Below are 19,260 nucleotides of genomic sequence, written 5' to 3'. Positions count from 1 at the left end.
CTATGCTGTCTGTCTTCTAGCAGGTCTGGTCTAGCTTGCTCTCTGTCCAGCAGCCCAGTCAGTCTGTATGTTGGTCTGTCTGCAAACAATGTCTGTCAGTCTGTGTCCAGACTTTTGGTCCATTGTGTTATAGAATTGTGTTTTTTGTGTGTGGTGCTGGTGTCAGTCAATAGGATTGTGAATAATGTGGAAGTGTGGCAATGGAACAAGTTAAACTAACATGAAAACAGTCGGTCGTGGGAGGTTAAAGAGTCTCAATCGGCCGGTGTTACGTCATTCGGTGGAAGCTAAAAAATGACGTCAAGGATATTTGTAGCGGTGTGCTGTATTTGTATATTGTGGTCTGTGTGTGTGTGTGTGGGGGGAGGTAGGTAGGTAGAGAGAGAATGCGAGCGAGAGAGACAGGACCAGTGTCCCTCGGCAGCTGTCTGGACCGTGGTCTTCTGATGGTCAGCAGGCTGGTCCTGCCAGAGAATGTGTGGAGCTCAGTGTGGGAGCACACCTGTTGGCCTAGCAGGTGTTGGAGAAGGAGGAAGGGAGAGAGGATATACTATATAACCTGTATTACACTACAATGGAAACAAATTGTGAGGGCATCCCCAGAGAAAGGAGTAGGTGAGGAGGAGAGAGAGGAGGAGGAGAGAGAGGAGGAGGCCGGGTGGGGGGGGGAAAGAAGGAAGAGGTGTCTCTAACACCACCAGGCCACCAGCCATGTGCTGATCAGGATGATGATGTCATGGGGGAGTTGCCCTCCTGCTCCTAACTATTGCAGCACCTGGATACAGGCTTAGCTTGTTTAGCGTTCTTCTATCTCCATGGATACAGGGCAGGGTAGTGTGCGCGCGCGTGCGTGTGTGTATTTACCTTTGCCAGGGTTCTGTTCAGGTTAATCAGCTTATCCTCACCCTGACAGGACAGTGGGTTCCCTCTCACAGAGACTGTGCCGTCTTAGTCTGTACGGTCCAGGGCGCATGTGAACCAGACCTCACCATGTGCTAGCCGGAAACCCAGAGCCACCACGGTCTGCCCTGAACGTCGCTGAGCTGGCCGACGGCTTTTTCGGTGTGTGCAGCAGGCGACCTTTGAGGTTTCGTTGAGGAAGCTTCTGGTGGCGCCCCGCGAGGCAACCGAGGGGCAGATCTTTGACTTTGAAGACGAGAGTACGGCTTCAAGCTCAATGAAGCTAGTTAGGAGTTAGTGGCTAGATACAATCTTGGAAGACATTTTTTGAAACTAGCCCAGTTGTTTTTGTCTGTGAGCTGGCTGTTTCTTCATAGCTGGGTAGATTTGAGGTTGGGAGCCTATGGTGAAAAACTGGTTTTGGACAAAGTAGCCGTTTGATCTGGTCTTGCCTGGCTTGGCTCTGTTATTCCAATACAATACAGTGTAATGTTTACATAGCCCGACAAAGCCTGCTGTCTAACCCTGCTGTGTTTGTCTCCCTGCTCCAGGTGATGTGTCTCCTATCAGCATGTCGCCCATCAGCCAATCCCAGTTCATCCCTCTGGGGGAGGTCCTGTGTTTGGCCATCTCCGCTATGAACTCTGCCCACAAGCCTGTCACACAGGAGGCCCTCACAGAGCACCTGGCAACATGTTTCCCAGGTAACCAAAACTCACCATGACACTGCCGACTCTGAATCTCTCTCTCTCTCTCTCTCTCTCTCTCTCTCTCTCTCTCTCTCTCTCTCTCTCTATGTCTCTCATTTATTTGTATTGTTCTCTCTCTTTCTCTTTTGTCTCTCTCCATCTATCCATCTGTCTATATCCATTTTGGTATAGTGTATTAAGTATTGATCGCATGTGCCCTGTAGTTTGCCTATCTGTCCGTTGTGTAGAAAGTGCTGAGGCTGGAAGTTCCAGTGGAGTAGCTGGAGTAATATCACACGGGTCAGCTGGTCTGCAGGGGTTGCTATGGCATTGAAAGTGGGGGTCTGTTCTGGACGGTGTGCTAGTGGTCAGCATGTGACAACACAGCAACACTTGATTAGATTTCCTTTGTTAAGTTTCTGCACATGGCAGCTTGTCTGTGACAGAGGGTCTTCTCTTCCTGGTTGTTCCTGACTGTGCAACAAACCACTCTCCCTCCATCTATCTCTCCCTCCATCTCTCTCTCTATTCCTCTACATCTCTGGCTCTCTCTCTCTTTTTCTTCCTTCCCTTTTCTCACTTTTTCTCTGTCTTCCACCCTCTCTCTGTCTTTCTCTCCCTTTCTCTCTTTCCCCATCTCTTCCTCTTTTCTCTGTCTCTTGCTTACCTCGCCTCTTTTCTTTCCCTCCTCGCCTCCCCAAACTGCGACTCCTCCCTCCCTTTCCTCTCCTTTTGTCCTATCTGCCTCTCCTACCCACCATACCTCTCCTCCTCCTCATCCCTCTCCTCATCCCTCTCCTTCTCATCCCTCTCCTCCTCTTCATCCCTCTCCTCCTCCTGCTCCTCCCTCTCCTCCTCCTCATCCCTCTCCTCCTCATCCCTCTCCTCCTCATCCCTCTCCTCCTCCTCATCCCTCTCCTCCTCCTCGTCCCTCTCCTCCTCCTCGTCCCTCTCCTCCTCCTCGTACCTCTCCTCCTCCTCGTCCTTCTCCTCCTCCTCGTCCTTCTCCTCCTCATTCCTCTCCTCCCCATCATCCTTCTCCTCCCCACCTCTCCTCTCTCCCCTCTTTGCGTCCTTCGCTGTGCGTCTCTTCTCTTTATCTCTGTCTGTTTCACCTCTCCATCTTGCAACCTCTATCCCTCGCTCCCTCCCTCCCCACCCTCCCTCTCCCTCCCCACCCTCCCTCTCCCTACTCCCTCCCCACCTTGACTCTCCTTACTCTCTCCTCTCTCACCCCTCCAATCTTTTTTCCATTCCTTGGTCCCAGGGTAAGGTCTTCATGTTCTAGAGAGCCTAGTCTTTTGCTAGTCAGGAGAGGGGGGAAAAAAACAGAACAGTGTTTGTATTTCAGATGACCTACCCCTTTATTAGATAAACAGAGACGCACCCCATCTGCCTCCTCCTCCATCGTCCAATCCAATTTCTCCCCTTCGCGGCTGTCCAATCAGGTCCCCTCCGCCGACTCAGTGCTGAGTAGACAGCTTTTCCCCCAGACCCAGCCCTCAGAGAGGTCACCCTCTCCTCCCCACGCCAAGGGGAAGGGACGAGCCGAGTGGATGTTGTCACGACACCCAGACGGAGACGGGCTCCTCGTCAGACAGGGCTACCGAGGCAGGGTTTCCCCCTTCTCCTCTGGTCGTCAGTCGTCGTCGGGGCGACTTGCATCATGTCTGCGCGGCTCCCTGAACCATATGATGTAATGGCAGGCAAGCCCAGACAGTCGGGCTTCCTCACTGTCTCCGACACTCACCGGAATGGCGCGTCTCGCCTGCCTGCCTGCCGATCCGAATGGCTGTCCGTGCGATCGTACTGAGCGGTGGGGTTGTGTGTTGTCTGGCCTGTCCTGTGCGGCACAGACAGTGCTGTCCCCTCCTTGAGAGAGTCACTCTGGGATGAGGGGAGGGGAGGGGGGGGGGTCCTGCTGGGGCCACAGTGACAGGGGGAGGAGGGGAGACTCCTGGGTTATTAGTGTGTAGTACGCTGCGTGGAGTATGAAGTGTATAGTGTGGACAAGAGGAGCGTATGAGCATCTGGTGTGTGTGTGTGTGTGTTTTAGTCTGGCAGAATTGCATCATGCCGGCCAGGCTGAGAGGGCACCATGATGTAACGCTCAGTAATACCACCAGCACTCTGACTGGCATGGAGGGGGTTTAGAGAGAGAGTGTGTGTGTGTGTTTCTGCTTGTGTGTGTGTGTATGTGCAAACACGTTTCGCCATTGATCTTCCTGTCTACCATGGTGATCACATGCTTGTCAAAGCTCACCAGTTAGAGCTAACCACTACAGTACAACACGATACCCTGGCCACCGTATCGTTATTAGCCAAGAGTGATGCACGGAAACGACGTTGTCATCTATATCTGTCAGATACTGGAATTACGAACATAACTCTGTACTGGTTGATAACAAACTGGGACTAGCTCTGCACAGCTAGCCACGTGTGTGTGTGTGTGTGTGTTAGAGCAGCACAGCAGGTACTGACTCACAGCGGGTCGTGTGTGTTGTGTAATATTGTCCGACTCGGGCAGCATCAGTAGGGGCCAGCTGCCAGGTTGGGTTTGGTACGGGAGAGAATGGCTTCTGTGTTAGTCACTAACCCCAAAGTCCCCCTCCCCCCATTTACTGCCATGTAGATGGACTGAACAGCAACCTTTCCCAGTATCTAGCAAAATGTGTATCTTCATCGGCGTGACAATGAATCACCAAACGGTGAATTCTGTCCACGTATAAACTTTCAGCCCTTTGATTCTTTCGGTGGATTGAAAAGCCATATCGAGTTAAATGACGGTGAATTATGTCCAGTGATATTTGCATCCCTAGTCATGAGGGCACACTGGCCTCAGACCAGGGCCGGAACTGGGCTGTGGCCCCTCCAGAGAGAGCTCCAGGTGAGCGGAGGTGCTGAGGTTTCAGCAGGACCTGCCCTGCTTCATCCAGGTCTCAAGACCCTGGCTTGATCAGACATGAACAGGACACCAATACCTGGGGTCCATTTAGAAATATAGGCAGTAAAAACGTCCTATCATGGACGCCCCACGCTAAAAGTAACTTCGGATGATTTGCAGTGGGATCCTTTTGGGCTGGTTTGTGATGACTAAGGGGTCTCCTCGTGTGATGTTCTAGTGTCTCTGGTCTCTCCCGGAGGCGTCGTGGTCTCTCCAAGCTCCTGGTGATCCCTCAGACGTGGTCCGTGTCTCTAACTCCCCGGTCTGTTTCCCTTCCCCCTGCAGGCGTTCCCACCCCGACGGCCGAGGTGCTTCATCACACGCTGAGCATGCTGGTCCGTGAGAGGAAGATCTACCCGACGGCGGAGGGATACTTCATTGTGACGCCGCAGACCTACTTTATCACGCCCTCGCTCATCAGGACCAGCAGCAAGTGGTACCACTTGGACGAGCGGGGCGCCGAACGACAGACGCAACAACAACAACAACAGCAGCACCAGCAGCAGCAGACTCAGTGTACGTCGCCGCTCTCCGGCACCATCACCCCCTCCACTTCGGGCGGGGTCCGAGACAGGCCCCACCCCAAAGCCCACGGGGACTCGTACAACAGTTACCGCGACGACCCCCCCAGCCACCACACCACGCTGCAGCGCCGTTCGCCCAAGGACCACCGCGAGGCCTACCCCTCCCCCCACTCCCCGCACTCGCCCCCGACCCCGGCCCCCGCCGTCCCCACCGAGAAGAGCCGGAGCACCCTCAGCTTCCCCTTCAAGAGCGACACGCTCACCAAGCACCGGGACCGCGAGGGCGGCGGCAGCGGCGGAGGCGGCGACGCCAAGCAGGCCCGCAAGTTTGGCCTCAAGCTGTTCCGCCTCAGCTTCAAGAAGGACAAAACCAAGCAGCTGGCCACCTTCTCCGCCCAGTTCCCCCCGGAAGAGTGGCCGCTGCGCGACGAGGACACCCCCAGCACGGTGCCGCGGGACGTGGAGATGGAGATCATCCGGCGCATCAACCCGGACCTGACGGTGGAGAACGTGGCCCGCCACACGGCCGTCATGAAGCGCCTGGAGGAGGAGCGCGTCCAGCGGAGCAAGGCCAGCTCGGCCCAGCACAGCGCCCGCAGCCGGCGGAGCCGCGGCCACCGGAAGCCCCAGGCCAAGCCGTCGCGCTCCCACAGCAAGACCCGCGCCTCCCGCGGCGAGCCCTCCGAGGGCTCCAACCTGGACCTGGCCGAGAGGGACTACCGCCACTACAGCTCCTCGCTGGCGCGCTCGCCGCGCGAACACGCCTTCTCCGTGGAGCGCAGCCGGCATCGCCACCACCTGGCGCACAGCAACCCCAACATCCTGGACGCGGCGCACTTGCCCGTCACGCCCGAGTGGGACGTGTCGGGGGAGCTGGCCAAGCGGCGGACGGAGATGCCCTTCCCCGAGCCCTCGCACGGGCCCTCCCACTCCAAGGTGCACCGCAGCCACTCCCACACGCAGGAGAGGAAGTCGCGCACCGAGCGCTCGGACAGCAAGGCCAAGGAACGCTCGCGCTCCATGGACAACTCCAAAGGGCCTCTGGGCCAGGGGTTGATGGGGCCCCCGGAATATTACGAGCGCAGCCTGGAGGAGCGCGGCCGCTACTACACGGACGACGGCACGCTGCGAGCCTCGGCCCAGGCGGCCCACTACGCCCGGGCCACGCCCCCCGCCGCCAAGCTGGCCGGCGATGACGGGGGGGGGCGGAGCCTGGAGAAGAGCAAGAGCCGGGACAGCCTCCCGGCGTACGGCGAGATGAAGGCGTACTCCCCCAAACCCCCGCCCGCCTCCTCCTCCGCCGCCGCCTCACAGGACGACTACTTCCACTGCTCCGCCTCCAGCGAGGCCGTGCTGACTGTGCCCAGCCCGCTAGGCACCCTGGGAAAGCCCGGCCACGACAGCCTGGGAGGGGGGAAGCTGGGGGGGGGCGACAGACAGACGCCACACCCCCCGGAATACAAGGAGGAGGCTAAGGGTCAGAACGGCGGGCTGGGGGTGCTGGCCGGCCCGGGGGCGGAGCCTCTATCCAATGGGCGTGGCCCCCCGCACCACCCCTCCGGCTCGGGGAGCATCGACAAGAGGAAGGAGATCTTCAGCAAAGACACGCTGTTCAAGCCGCCCCCGAACGCCCTCCCCGGGGGCTACGGGGAGGCTAGCTACTCCTCCAAGCCAGGCCCGCTGAGGAGCACCCCGGTCCTGTCCTCCGCAGAGGTGCTGGACAACCAGGAAGGCTTCGACCCCCCAGGACCCCTGCTGGCCCTGTCCGGCCCCCCCTCCTCCGGGCCCCCAGGCCTGGAGCCGGGGGCCCCCGGCGGCGCCGAGGCCTCCTTCGACTACTACAACGTGTCGGATGACGACGAGCTGGAGGACGCCGCCGCCAAGAGGGTGGGGCCCGAGGAGAAGGCGGCGGAGGGGGGCGGCGGCGGCGGGGGCGGAGGAGGAGTCGGGGGAGGCGGTACCATGCAGTGGCTGCTGGAGAGAGAGAAGGAGCGGGACCTCCAGAGGAGGTTCGAGAGGAACCTGACCTTCCCCTGCCCCAAGGAGAACGACCCCGGGCAGAGCCAGCAGTCGGCTCACTCGGCCCGCCTGGACAGCATGGACAGCAGCAGCGTCACCGTAGACAGCGGTTTCAACTCCCCGCGGTGAGCGTGTGTGTCGCTGTGTGAACTCTGCGTGTGTCCATGTTCGTCGTCGGGGTGGTGGGTGCGTTTTTTGGTCACGGGGAAGTTTGTGCGTAGGATGTGCGTGTGTGTCACCGGTATGGAGGAGTGAGTGTATCTGTGTAGAGCTGGAAGTCCTTTATTAAAATCACATGTCTGTCTAGCCCGGAAATAACACGAGTAACTCCACATCTGGATACACTAACGCTCCCCAGATGTGGAGTTACTCGTGTTATTTCCTGAGGAAACTAGGGCAGTTTGTACTGTAAACCATTTCGGTGCCCAAAATAAATGACCGTTTCAACTAGTTAGGACCTGTGCTCACTGACGTATAATCCACTTTCATTTTGACGAAGTCCATGTGTTGTATTGACCAAAATGTAAGTCAGACCAAATCGACAGAGGACGGTCTAACTTAACCGTACTTTTTACGGCCGACAGCGACTGTCTGGTGGGTCTGTGTTGGATTTGAGAATTCAAGTCTAATCTCTGCATCAGTCTAAAACTTTGTCTCCCTCTCTCTTTCCACCTTCTGTCCTTTCTTCCTCTGTGCAGAACAAGGGAGAGTCTAGCGTCCAACACTTCCAGCATTGTGGAGAGCAACCGCCGCCAGAACCTAGCCCTGAGCCCTGGGCACCTGGGCATCGCCACGGGCAACGGCCCCCCCTTTACCTTCCGGACCATTCCGGAGCCCCCCAGCTCCCAGCCGGAGAAACTCCAGAAGCCCCCCAACTGCCTGGCCTCCATCACCAGCGTGTGACCCGGGGCGGGGCCAGGGTCAGGGGAGGGATAGGACTGTTCCAGCTGACTGGCTCCACGTGTTCCAGAGACCCCACTCCATCCAGCCCCGTTCCTGCCTGGCCCGTCAGCCATGCCTCCTCCCCCCCCCAAGCCCCCTCATCCGTCCCCCCCAGCCTCCCCAGGTTTCACCGCCTCACCTAGGACCGTCCTACTAAGTTCTCTCCGCTGGTAGTTTTATCCGTGTCCGATTGATCTTGTGATAATCTCAGGTCACGCGCTGCTCCGTTGGCCCCTCCTCCCTGGTCTGGCGGCATCCCTGCGGCGCCCCCTTCTGGTTGGGCGCTGCGATGGCGCTCCAGCTTGGCGTGTAGCAGGCATGACACACTGCAGCTGGCGGGGCCAGGAGGCCACGCCACTGCTGGGATCCGATGACGACTTTTGACAGGACCGGGGATGGACCACTTGACCACAGCAGACCTGGGCCCTGAAGGAAGACAGATGTTTACATTGGGGGCAGGTGCGAGCACGAGAGGGGGAGGAAGGGGGAGGAGGGGGTGCTGTTGGGTTGTAAATAAAGAGTGTACAGTAGCTCAGCCGTGAGACAGGTGGGCGGGCGGTCAGGCAGACAGGCAGTCCGAGTTAGGGTTAGGGTTAGTCAGACCTGGTGCTATCCCACCACTTACATTCCTGTCATCCAGAGCAGGGTTGGACCTGGAACTACACCCCCCCCCCCTCTCTCTTCCCCTGACCTGAAACACACACAAACTCCCACACACAGACAGACAGACAGGGAAAGACAAGCCCCTGGCCTGGATATCCATATTAACCCTGTGTGGTCTCATAGTCACTTCGAAACTACCTCCACAGCAGCAAAAACACTAGCTATGTCCTCTAACTAGTACACTGTCATCAGCCTCTTTCCTGTGAATGTCAATGTAAACACACTCGCTCACACACACACGCGCATACTAAATGCTCAAAAGACTCTTTTTTTTCTATCTATCCCTCTCTCTCTCTCTCTTACACACACACACACCACGTCAAAGTGCTGGAGTCCAGAGGAGGTTACTTGTGTGCTACTGCAGCAAACCAGGTTCTCAGACACAGGTCCCAGGTCAGCGTTAGAGGGCTGGGGTGTCTGAGCCCAGGCCAAGCTCCTGCAAGACGGCGAGCCATGCTGAGGAATCAGGCCTGTGGCAGGTGGCTGACCACTGTCTCTAAGAGCCTGGCCTTGAATCCGTCTATTCCTTCTCCTCCTCCTCCGTTTATAATGGGTACTAATATCGCGGGTCCGTCGACGACCCATCACAGCACAGCATGTTTTCACGGTACATCGTACATCGGCGCCCCACAGCTCTCTCTCTCTCTCTCTCTCTCTCTCTCTCTTGCGTACTCCCGTTACCACGACAACCACTACAGTAGGACTGCTACCACTAGCCGGGCCGTGGCCGGTAGAGCCACTATAGAGTCCGGCCCCCGCGATCCACCAGGTGGATCTCTCATTCCCCTCCTCTCCTCCTCCCGTTTGCACTGACAGACAGAAGCCTTCTCCTGGGCCATTCAACACTCTTAGGAAAAAGACATCTTCTGTCGTGTCCGTGGGAGAACCCTTGGAGAGAGAACCAACTTTCGGTTCCCGGTAGAGCCCTCTTTTTTGGTGAAATAGTTCTAGCTAGAACCTCAGTTGGATAAATGAAAAAAATAATCATTAATAGCTCTACCCGGAACCATAAAGGGGTTCCTGAAGTGTTCTCCAGAGGGTTCTCCCACAGGGACCGCAGTTTATGGCTCTGGGGAGCCCCCTTTTCCCCTAAGAGTGTGGGGTCATCCCCCAGACAGAAGCCTGGTCTCTGGTGGCAGTAGGAGCCTGTTTATATTGAACATATTTCATATGAGATGCTGACAGTCCATGATATGTCTTCCCTAAACACTGCGGATTTATAATGGAGTTCAATAACATTGTTTCTAATTGTGACGGTATGTCATACTGTAAATGATGTTTATCTGTCATGCCTAGTCAAATAATGTAAACAATAAGAGGGATTTTTTATGTCCATAATATCTAAGGGTCCCTACTTGTGTAGTACTGGTGTTTCCTGTTGTTGTAGTGGATGTGATATGCCCTCCATGGGTGGTGTACTTTTTAAGATAATAAAATAACATGTTTGGTTACACACGTGTGCTGTCTGTCTGTACTGTCGTGGTTAAAGGAAGCTCCTCCTCGAACGCCACTAGTTGTACTAGTATGCTAGTATTTCAAGTCTAGAGCGCTAGTTCTGTTATCTGAAACACTGTCATTAGATCCAGGGAATATTGATTCTGATACAACCAACAGTAGATCAATGAAATAGAAAGAGAATGTCCCTTTAGGGCACCAAGTGAATCTGTGGGTGCCTGTGTTGCTGTACTCGTCAGTTGCCACTAGAGGGAAGTGTGTCCAAGATCTGTTGTAAACCTTGATTAAAACCAGATCTATCAGGTCCTCTGTAATGACATTTCTAGACTCCATATCTTAAAGGCAAGAACTACAGCTCTGCCTGCTTGTTTTCACAGACTCAGATCACCCTCTACTGTTGATGGGATCCCAGAAATCACCCTCTATTAGAGTTATGTGGTGATTGTAACCTAGGGGGTATGAGGACCCGGGGGGAAACTGAAAGAGGAAGGGACCCGACCTGAGAGATCAGGAGAAACAGCCTGCCGGCTCCTATCAGCTTCACACATTCATTGTTCCGGGCCTGAATTCAGATTTGAAAACATTTTATTGACAAATCAAATGAGTACAAACTTCACAGACAGCATGTCTTTATCCAAGTCAAAATGCCATGATGATCGAGTACAAAACAAACGTACATTTCATTGTATCGGCATCATCACAGAAGAGGAGGCAGAAGAGGAGGTCAAAGCCGAGAGGCCAACATCATCATCACTAGAAAGTTCTTATGTCGATCCAAACATCCAGGTGAGGCACACTATCTACAGAGGAGAAAGGCCTTATCGGGCTGGTGCAGAGAGCGAGGATTCAACACAATAAATAAAGGAATCGATGGAGCTTGAAGAGAAAGCAAGTCCAAGCCTGTGGTTTCAACCGGGGTCCAAGCCACGGGGGTTCTAGACTCTAGCCCTGTGTGAACAGCAGAAGGCCCAGGAGGAGCAGCGCCCACCTCCAGGGGCTTGTGCTTCTGGCAGCCCCGCTCAGAAGGTACTCCACCCGGTACCAGGACCCGTTGTTGGGCTGAGGCGGGATGCCCAGGGTCCGACACAGCAGCTGGTACACATCCACCGCTCTAATGGGGGCTGCTTGCACGTTCCGTTTGAAATCTGATGGGACACACGAACACACGCAGATAACCCGCAAAATGGGGCAGTCATTCAAATGATCGTTTGTAGATGAATAACTTCCAGTTTACGATCCATGATGTTTAATATGTAACTGGGGGGATTAGTGAAGGACAGGACTGAGATTGGTTTACTACACAGACTGATTGTAAGGTTTCTCGTGTTCAGTTACAGATGTACAAAATGGTATAAACAAAGTCAATGTCTAAATATATTTAGAATGTAAAACGCAGAACTGTCAGTGACTCTGTTACTTATTGGCCAGGTTTGTCTTTATATACCACAGGTACACCTGTGCCCGCTTTTGATAAACTTGTAATTACCTGGCCCTTGTGCCAGAAAGAAGCCCCTCATATCCACAAACTCATTGTCGTAACCATGCCAACCATGCTGCCAGCCCTCTGCCTCCCCAGAAGTGCTGTTTTGCCAGAAAGGAAGTTTGGCCTTATTCTAGTAACATGGAGACATGGGTTAGAATCACACCTGAGTCAAAGATCAACAACATAGCAATATCGGACAGTATTCGCAAACCGGATTTGACCCAATGTCTGCCAGACAAAGTGATGTTAATAATAAGCTGACCTGTCCTTTCTCACCTCAGTGATGAACCACCCTGGATCAGCCACCAGAGTCAGAGTGGAGACAAACTTTCCTGAGCGGTAGTGAAACCGATCTGGAATCTCCTCCTTCTGGTACACCTTCATGTTGGCTACTCCCCTCAAAGCGCGGTAAATCTGACAGCAGTCAGTAGATTTAGGTATAAACGACGTGCTGAGCTACATGACAACTGACTGGCTGGCTGGTGACACTGGGCCTCACCATATCAAAGTGGCTGGGTTTGGGCCATAGGCTGACCACAGGGCCACGATCCATCATCTTGACCACATCTGTCATGTTGATGTAGCGGTCCAACTCGATCACCTTCTCCATCCACTTGATGTCTGTCATACCGTGGTCCGAGAACATGACCACGTTCAGGACGTCACGCATGTTCTTCTCCTGAAACACGTCAGAACACGTCAGTCACCACATGCTGTTTGTTGGCACCAGTACACACATGCAGCTACTAAAGGCTCAAGACGCACTTGTTCCGGGAGTACAACGGTACTTAGGAATGCTTGATTGGACCTGATGTTAGTTTCCTCCAGGATCACAATTACTCTTATTGAGAGACGTGTTGCTCTTGTAGGTTAGTTATAACGAAGTTAACTCTTGTACTCTTGTACTCGCTGTGAAATATTTTACTGTTGATTGTTCTTCTACAGGTACAGTCTTGCACTTTTTGGAGTTCATGTGGTTTTAATAAGTAACTTTAATGTATAACTGCATTCTCTTATGGGTCCTCCCTTTGGCACTTGTTTAGTTTTTCACAATGTATGCTTCATGTTTTGGCTGCTTGCAATGTTTGGGACTACCTCGTTGTTATGATCAGTGACCTATGCACTTTTGTAAAGCTCTCTCTTGGAAGTCGCTTTGGATAAAAGCGTCTGCTAAATGCATAAATGTAAATGTACAGCCTGGTCGTTCACAGTCCTCCTCTCCCTCCTTAATCTGACCTAATTTGCTGACTTGTTTTGAACAGGAGCCTTCTTTTTTGTCCTTACAGATAGGCTTCAAATTCAGAGTTTAGTTTGAGTGAGGATTAGGGGTTGTAGAGGTTTGTTGAGAGTCTGATACACGTTACCTTTATCTTCTGGTTGAGAATCTGGAAGGCTGAGTCCAGTCTCTCAACAGCTGTCTTCACCTCGTTCGAAGTCGGCCCGTAGTGATGCCCCTCCACGTCAATCTTCTCATAGTAAATGGCGGCCATGTCTGCCTGCCCTCTTCTGTAAACAAAATATAATCCCACAGAACGGTGTTGAACAGAATTTTCTAGGTTTTATTCGAGAACTGAGGGATTACTCAAAGGGCCTTACTGTAGAGCATTAAGGCTGTTCTCCATGGAGTCCGTCAGGTTCTTCTCGGAAGGGTTGTAGACGTACTCCTCACAGTGTGACGACCGCACCCCGAGAATCTCCACCTCACAACCTGAGAACCAGGCAGAACAGAGGAAAGTCAGTACCACAGCCCTCAGCCAGGCACGGTTAGTTCAAACCTGGCAACAGACAGAGTACTGCAGATAACAGATGAGGCTTTTAGAACCAGCCGACAACTGTCCCAACCGGGAGCCAAAGGCTACCGGCTTGAGAAGGTCCGGACCGGGCTGTGGGAGTAGTAAATTGTTCACTTGAATCCTTTTAATATTTACAAATTTGTGAAAGTAACCATCCCTCTCGGCTATCTTGGAGACATACCAGGCCAGAAGTACATGTAGGCCCTCTTGCGTAGCTTCTCGATGGTGACCCAGAGGGGCTCGGTCCCGTCCCACCACAAGGGCAGCCGGCTGTCTGGGTTGGTGCCGATCAGGAACTCCTTCTGCGACGCCTGGTCCCACATGTAGTTACCGGTCATCTGGTGCGCCTCACAGTACCGCCCTGCGTGCACACCCACACATACACACACACACACACACACGCACACACACATACATACACAAAGACACAGACACACCTATAAACACACACACATAAACCTGGAGTTGCTCTACTTGATGGCTCTCACACCTCATTGTGTAACTTACTGGGCATTGCTAGTCATATGTTGATAAGGGTCGAGGTTTGGTCTGGTTGTGCTTGTGTATGAAGGGAATGGCGAAGCATTGTTCTGTGGATTCTTGATGTCCTGAGACTTTCTGCTCAGCTCTGGCTTGTCCTTGTACTCCTTCTCCTTACTCACATCTTGCTGTCTCTCTTATTTACAATAATCATGGTGGTGTAGGTAAAAGGTAACCTTCATTTTGTCAAATGTTTGCTTTGTAATTTATTTCATTCATTTGCAAAGTTATTAAATGCGTATTTCATTTTAACCTTACTTTGACCATTCTAGCTCTGATTTAACCCATAGAGTCAAATACCTGGAATTATATTGGTATTGGTATTGGCATTATTTGGTTCATGCTAATACACTGTTTAGTTTCCCATCTTCCTTTAAACCATAGGGGAATTAGTTTGGGTTGTTTGGCTAATATGTAACCCCCTACAAATCCATACACACACACACACACACACACACACACACACACACACACACACACACACACACACACACAGAGAGATTCAGAAGTACACGGCAGCCCTGGTTTATGTTTGGAGGTGAATCGTGTGAAGGCTGTTAGACTGTGGACTGCCCTGGTTGAAAGGAGGTGGGGGCTGGACCAAACCACATTCCCTGCTGTCTCACAAATTAAACTAAACTTAAACTTTATTTATTTATACAGCACATTTCATACCAGAAGGCCACACAATGCGCTTTGTGTTGTTCGGAGTTCGAGGAGTTCTATTGTGTGTTGTTTATGCATGTGCTGTAAAACACAGCTAGTTACAGCAGGAATGCTGCCCAAGGATGCCGCCATAACCGGTTGCCAAACCAATACCCACAGGTCTCTGTGAAAGCTCCAATTAGCCATTTGTATCCTCCTGAAATTTCACAGAGAATATAAACATAAACAGTAGAGGTGACCTCTGCAGCTCCAGGGGTCAACTGCAAGTTCACTGGGACTGGAGGTTCTTGTAGGAGGCACATTTCTCTTGATGTTTCATACTGTGTTTTCCTGAAATAGGATAGGTTTTTCAACACACTACCCAAAACAAATTTAGCTCATTACAGCTGGCTAGATCCCATTTTTGGCTGGCGTACATAGAAAATACCTTCGAACAAAGCATGGAGTCTTGGATCTACAACTCTTAAACAACAGGTGTCCTTTAACTAATGTTCCCTTACGGAGGGCAGTACTTAGGGCTTGGTTTTGACTGTGATCCACTCAATTTATATTCCTTCGGTGTGCGTCACCCCCCAACACAGCTGGATCAGGTTAGTGTGCTCTCTATGGGGAAAAAGAGGTTTACACAGGATTGGGAGAGGGAGTCACGCCATAAAGGACAAATGACACCATGGTATCCAACCTCTCCTAATCTCTCCTGTCCTCAAACATTCATTCACCCACTGAAGGTTTGATCAGCCTTGATGTGTCCGTTTCTGCATGACTTCAATCTGGCCACGGCCATAGCAGAGAGTGACGGGGGCCATTGTTTGGGTCGTAGCCTGAGCCCAGCTTTGTTGAGGAGAATGTTCCAGAAAAACACCCTCCATCAGCAGATCAGCTCTGTACTGTTGCCTGCCGCCCGGCCCGGCCCATGGTGCAACTGGAGCTGTTGTATTTGGGGCTTACGGATGATAATGTGGCCACTCTCCTGCCCTCATGCCTATCTCACTCGCCCTCCTGCTCCCTGAGTCAAGACAAGGTGTTCAGTACATCCCACCTAGCTTAGACAACCCCAGACAACTACCCCACCGCGCTCAACTATCCTCAAGTCATCTTTTCCTGACCTACTGACCTACATCAATAGCCCCACATGGTCGCTAAAACAGCAAACCCAAATATCTCGTCTACCCCACCTCCCCTACCCTTGCTACATCCCCTGCCTCAACCACTCTACCTGTAACAGTCACCCAATCTACCCCGCCCACCCCACTCCAGAAACCAAGCAAACCCAAGCTTCCTAGTCATCCCCCCAGCCCTCTCCCTGTTGATGACCCATCCATCACAGTCATGCTCCCCTTCTGGGCTCTGATTGGGCGACAGTTGACAGAGGCAACACAACAGTTTCAGTAACAATAAAGCCAGTGTGGGTGCCAACACCATCCGTGTTGATGTGTGTATGGTTTGTAAGTGTAAGTGTGTGTGTGAGAGAGAGAGAAGGAGAAAGAGAAAGAGAGAGAGAGAGAGAGAGAGAGAGAGAGAGAGAGAGACAGAGAGAGAGAGAGAGAGAGAGAGAGAGAGAGAGAGAGAGAGAGGGGGGAGGGGGGGGGAGTAGGGAAAGTACAATGTGCAGAGCCAGTAAAGAGGATCTGCTGCAGTCCTTCCTCTGGCAAGCTCAGTGCCAGGCTCCTGTCTGTCAATGGTCTTATTCAGCCTTAGTCAATACTGTACCTAGTTCTACATCAATCTCCCTGAAATCTCCCTGCCCACCCTCTCTCTCTCTTTCTTTCTCTCTGCCTTCCTCTCCCTCTGAAATCCATGTCTGCATGGCTCTCTCTCTCTTCCTCTCTCTCTCCCTCTGCATTTTCTCTCTCAGCCAACCCTGTCAACCTGGCAGTTAGGAGGCAAGCTTTTACTGTCATCTGAGAGAAACGACTCATTGCCGTTTACACGACAGATCAAGCACCGTTTGTCTGTATGACTGCTCTCACCGGGACAACTTCACAATGCCTCCGACAACAACTGTAGTCTACGTTCTTTCAAAAGAAGAATTTGGAAAGTTTACAGAGTGTCGCCTAATCGATGTCAAGCGGCAACTGTGCCGGTGTTCACTGATTTGGCGACATGCGCGGCGGAATACGCACCTGTCATCAGAGTATAGTAGTTGGGGTACGATAAACTGGGAAAGTCCGGGGTCATGTAATCCACCTTCACCCCGTTCTCCACTATCTCTCGGAATCCCGGCAAATTGTGCAGGTTGTCCATGTAGTCATAACGGAATCCGTCTATCAGGAACACCAGGAGTTTGTGGCTTGCTAGACAGGGTCCCGAGAAGAACAGAACGAGGACTGCAACTGTACACGGGTGGTTTGATCTGGACATGACGACTGGTGCGATCCTCTGGGTTTCTCTCATCTAACGGTAATGAATGATGCGTAGGAGGCATGGGTCCCAGGCGCAGTGGACGGGGGGCGGGGTTATGTTATTTACTAAAGTTCTCTGTGCCAAACAACTTGAGCGAGACTAGAATGGAGTTACAGGCTCGACCCAACCTGACCCGAAACTATAGTTGTATAAGCAAATACATTACTGATCAAAACGTTTTATTGTACTGTAGTTGATATGGCAGCATGGTCCAGGCTTCATATCATACATTTGAATTAGAATAGAACACACTCCATTGGTGATATTGACACAAATGAGTGTACTGACATCGTTAGATGAATGTCTACAGTGTTTAGTTTAAAGCCCTGCTCTCACACAGGGCTTTAAGGGGAGGTACTACAGGTGAATAGAAAAAAAATCCTGTTCTTCTATCAGAATTAAACTTTAAGACATGAATATACCCCAAAATATAAAATATATTTGTATTGTGACTTTTAGTTTCACCCCAATAAATTATGCAAATGACGTGTTTTCTCATTAAATATGCATACAATGTGGAACACGGCACATCATAAATGAAGTCAGAACTTTTGGGTTTGTTTGAATTGAGTCAATAACTAATTGGTTAGAATTGTTCGGAGGCTTTTGTCCAAAAAAGTTTTTTCAGTTAATTTATGTTGAAATGCACTTGACCAGTGCTAAAAAAACAAGTTTCCGCCTCTTTTTTGGTATATAACACTATGAGCCAAGAGTTGTCTAACTTGACATGTGTGCTAGATGCCATTTTGAGAAAATCGCTGTTAAACATTTAGAAGTGTTAGAATGGGTTCTCTCTATCGCGCTGTGTTCCCCCCTCACTGCGATGACAAAAAAGTAAATAGCAACATATGGTTTGGCTAGCCATATGCTTGCGAGAATAAGCTTTCCAACAATATACAAGTCATTTAAGTCATTTCTTAACTTGCTGAGACAAATTTTTCAATAAAAAATGGTAACAGACCATGATTTAAGGTTTTGTTTACTCGGCGAAGGTTGTATAAAATCATTAAAAAAAACAACAAAAAACTTTTTGGGTCAATATTTGTGGCATGTTATGAACGTTTATAGACCCAAAATATCCAAAAAATATCAAAATTGACAAACTGAACAAAAATCAGGGTTTTTGCCTGTAGTTCCTGGCCTTCATCTTACAATTTATAGTTTTGGAATATATACTCTCTCCATAAACATTTGTACAGGTCCTCACGGTTCATAGACATACTCAATTGAGATAAAAATATTTCTGTTTATGAAATGCAGTGAATGGAAGCTTTTTTCAATTGTTTCTCCTTTTGCTACAAAGGCTACTTTTAGAGTGGAATACCTCCCCGAGACTCACAGATACATTTCATATCGCCAATAGGTGGTAACAAAATATTGGTGTGTAAACCCTATGATTAACAAATCCGAGACATGGGCCTAAATAGCAGTAGTAATAATTGCGATCATGTTCGGTCGAAGTTCAGTGCAGACAGTAGGACAGTACGCTATGTACATCGTTTAATTTGCAACCAGAAATTATACTCTGGTTACGTCTACCAATAGGAAGTGCCTTTACAAAAGGATTTGAGCCAGTTACACGTAACTCCCTTTCTGATTAGTCCATACACCCCACTCAACGAGTCGGGTGTACAACTCTTAAGTGTTGAGTCTACCCTCTGTCCTACGCATAACGCATGGTCTATAACCCTTGGACACGGCACAGGTTGGTGGGAATTGTGGACATTTCCAAGCGTATAAATTGTAGCTTATATTCTGCTTTCAGTTTATATTGAATATGTGTATTTACTACTTCTAACTTTATTGAGATATATCCTAATACTATGTTCAGTGAACTGCATGTTGCACTGGTGTCACTGGTGTGATTGTGTAAATCGGCACGAGCTTTCATGCAAAACTGTATCGCATTAATAATGATGTATTAGGCCTACTTATCGGAATAACAGTTATTTATTCGTAGATGTGTCGTCATTATGTTTGTGTAACTGTGTAGCCCTGTAGATTGTTTAACGTCCAGCAACGAGCCACGTCGCGGCAAGTACCGCTCAGCGTTGGGAATTTTCATGTAGCTTAATTTGTGAGTTTCAGTAAGAGATGGATAAATCCAGACTATAGTCTGCAATCTTTTGGCTATACTAATATGCGCAGTCAAAACATTGTAAAAGTTGACCGTGTGTCAGTGACGCTTGCAACCCTGGAGGTATTATCTCTAAAGCCCCCAGCAGAAGGGGGCTTCTGC

At 51.1% G+C, this 19,260-nt stretch overlaps 2 protein-coding genes across 4 annotated transcripts in view; one reads left to right on the top strand and one right to left on the bottom strand.

Annotated features, from left to right (window-relative positions):
* The window catches only part of LOC124462735 (storkhead-box protein 2-like), a 30,411-nt gene extending 20,279 nt beyond the window's left edge, over window positions 1-10,132 (top strand). For all 3 annotated transcript variants that reach the window (XM_047014374.1, XM_047014459.1, XM_047014534.1), the window contains exons 2-4: window positions 1,452-1,604; window positions 4,819-7,201; window positions 7,775-10,132. In XM_047014374.1, coding sequence (XP_046870330.1) covers window positions 1,452-1,604; window positions 4,819-7,201; window positions 7,775-7,979 — 2,741 coding nt within the window. In that variant the 3' untranslated portion in view covers window positions 7,980-10,132. The remainder of the gene's footprint in view (window positions 1-1,451; window positions 1,605-4,818; window positions 7,202-7,774) is intronic.
* Window positions 10,133-10,703: 571 nt separating this feature from the next.
* Window positions 10,704-17,036, bottom strand: enpp6 (ectonucleotide pyrophosphatase/phosphodiesterase 6). Its single transcript, XM_047015144.1, has 8 exons — window positions 16,742-17,036; window positions 13,594-13,773; window positions 13,216-13,327; window positions 12,984-13,125; window positions 12,119-12,298; window positions 11,896-12,033; window positions 11,623-11,749; window positions 10,704-11,281 (listed from the first exon to the last, which is right to left on the bottom strand). The coding sequence occupies exons 1-8, from the start codon at window positions 17,010-17,012 to the stop codon at window positions 11,079-11,081; spliced, it is 1,353 nt and encodes a 450-aa protein (XP_046871100.1). The 5' UTR covers window positions 17,013-17,036; the 3' UTR covers window positions 10,704-11,078.
* Between the last annotated feature and the right edge of the window lie 2,224 nt (window positions 17,037-19,260).

Source organism: Hypomesus transpacificus, chromosome 1 (assembly GCF_021917145.1).
Source record: "Hypomesus transpacificus isolate Combined female chromosome 1, fHypTra1, whole genome shotgun sequence".
NCBI lineage: Eukaryota > Metazoa > Chordata > Actinopteri > Osmeriformes > Osmeridae > Hypomesus > Hypomesus transpacificus.
Note: the sequence above shows the minus strand (reverse complement) of the source record. Positions and strands in the feature narration are given on the sequence as shown.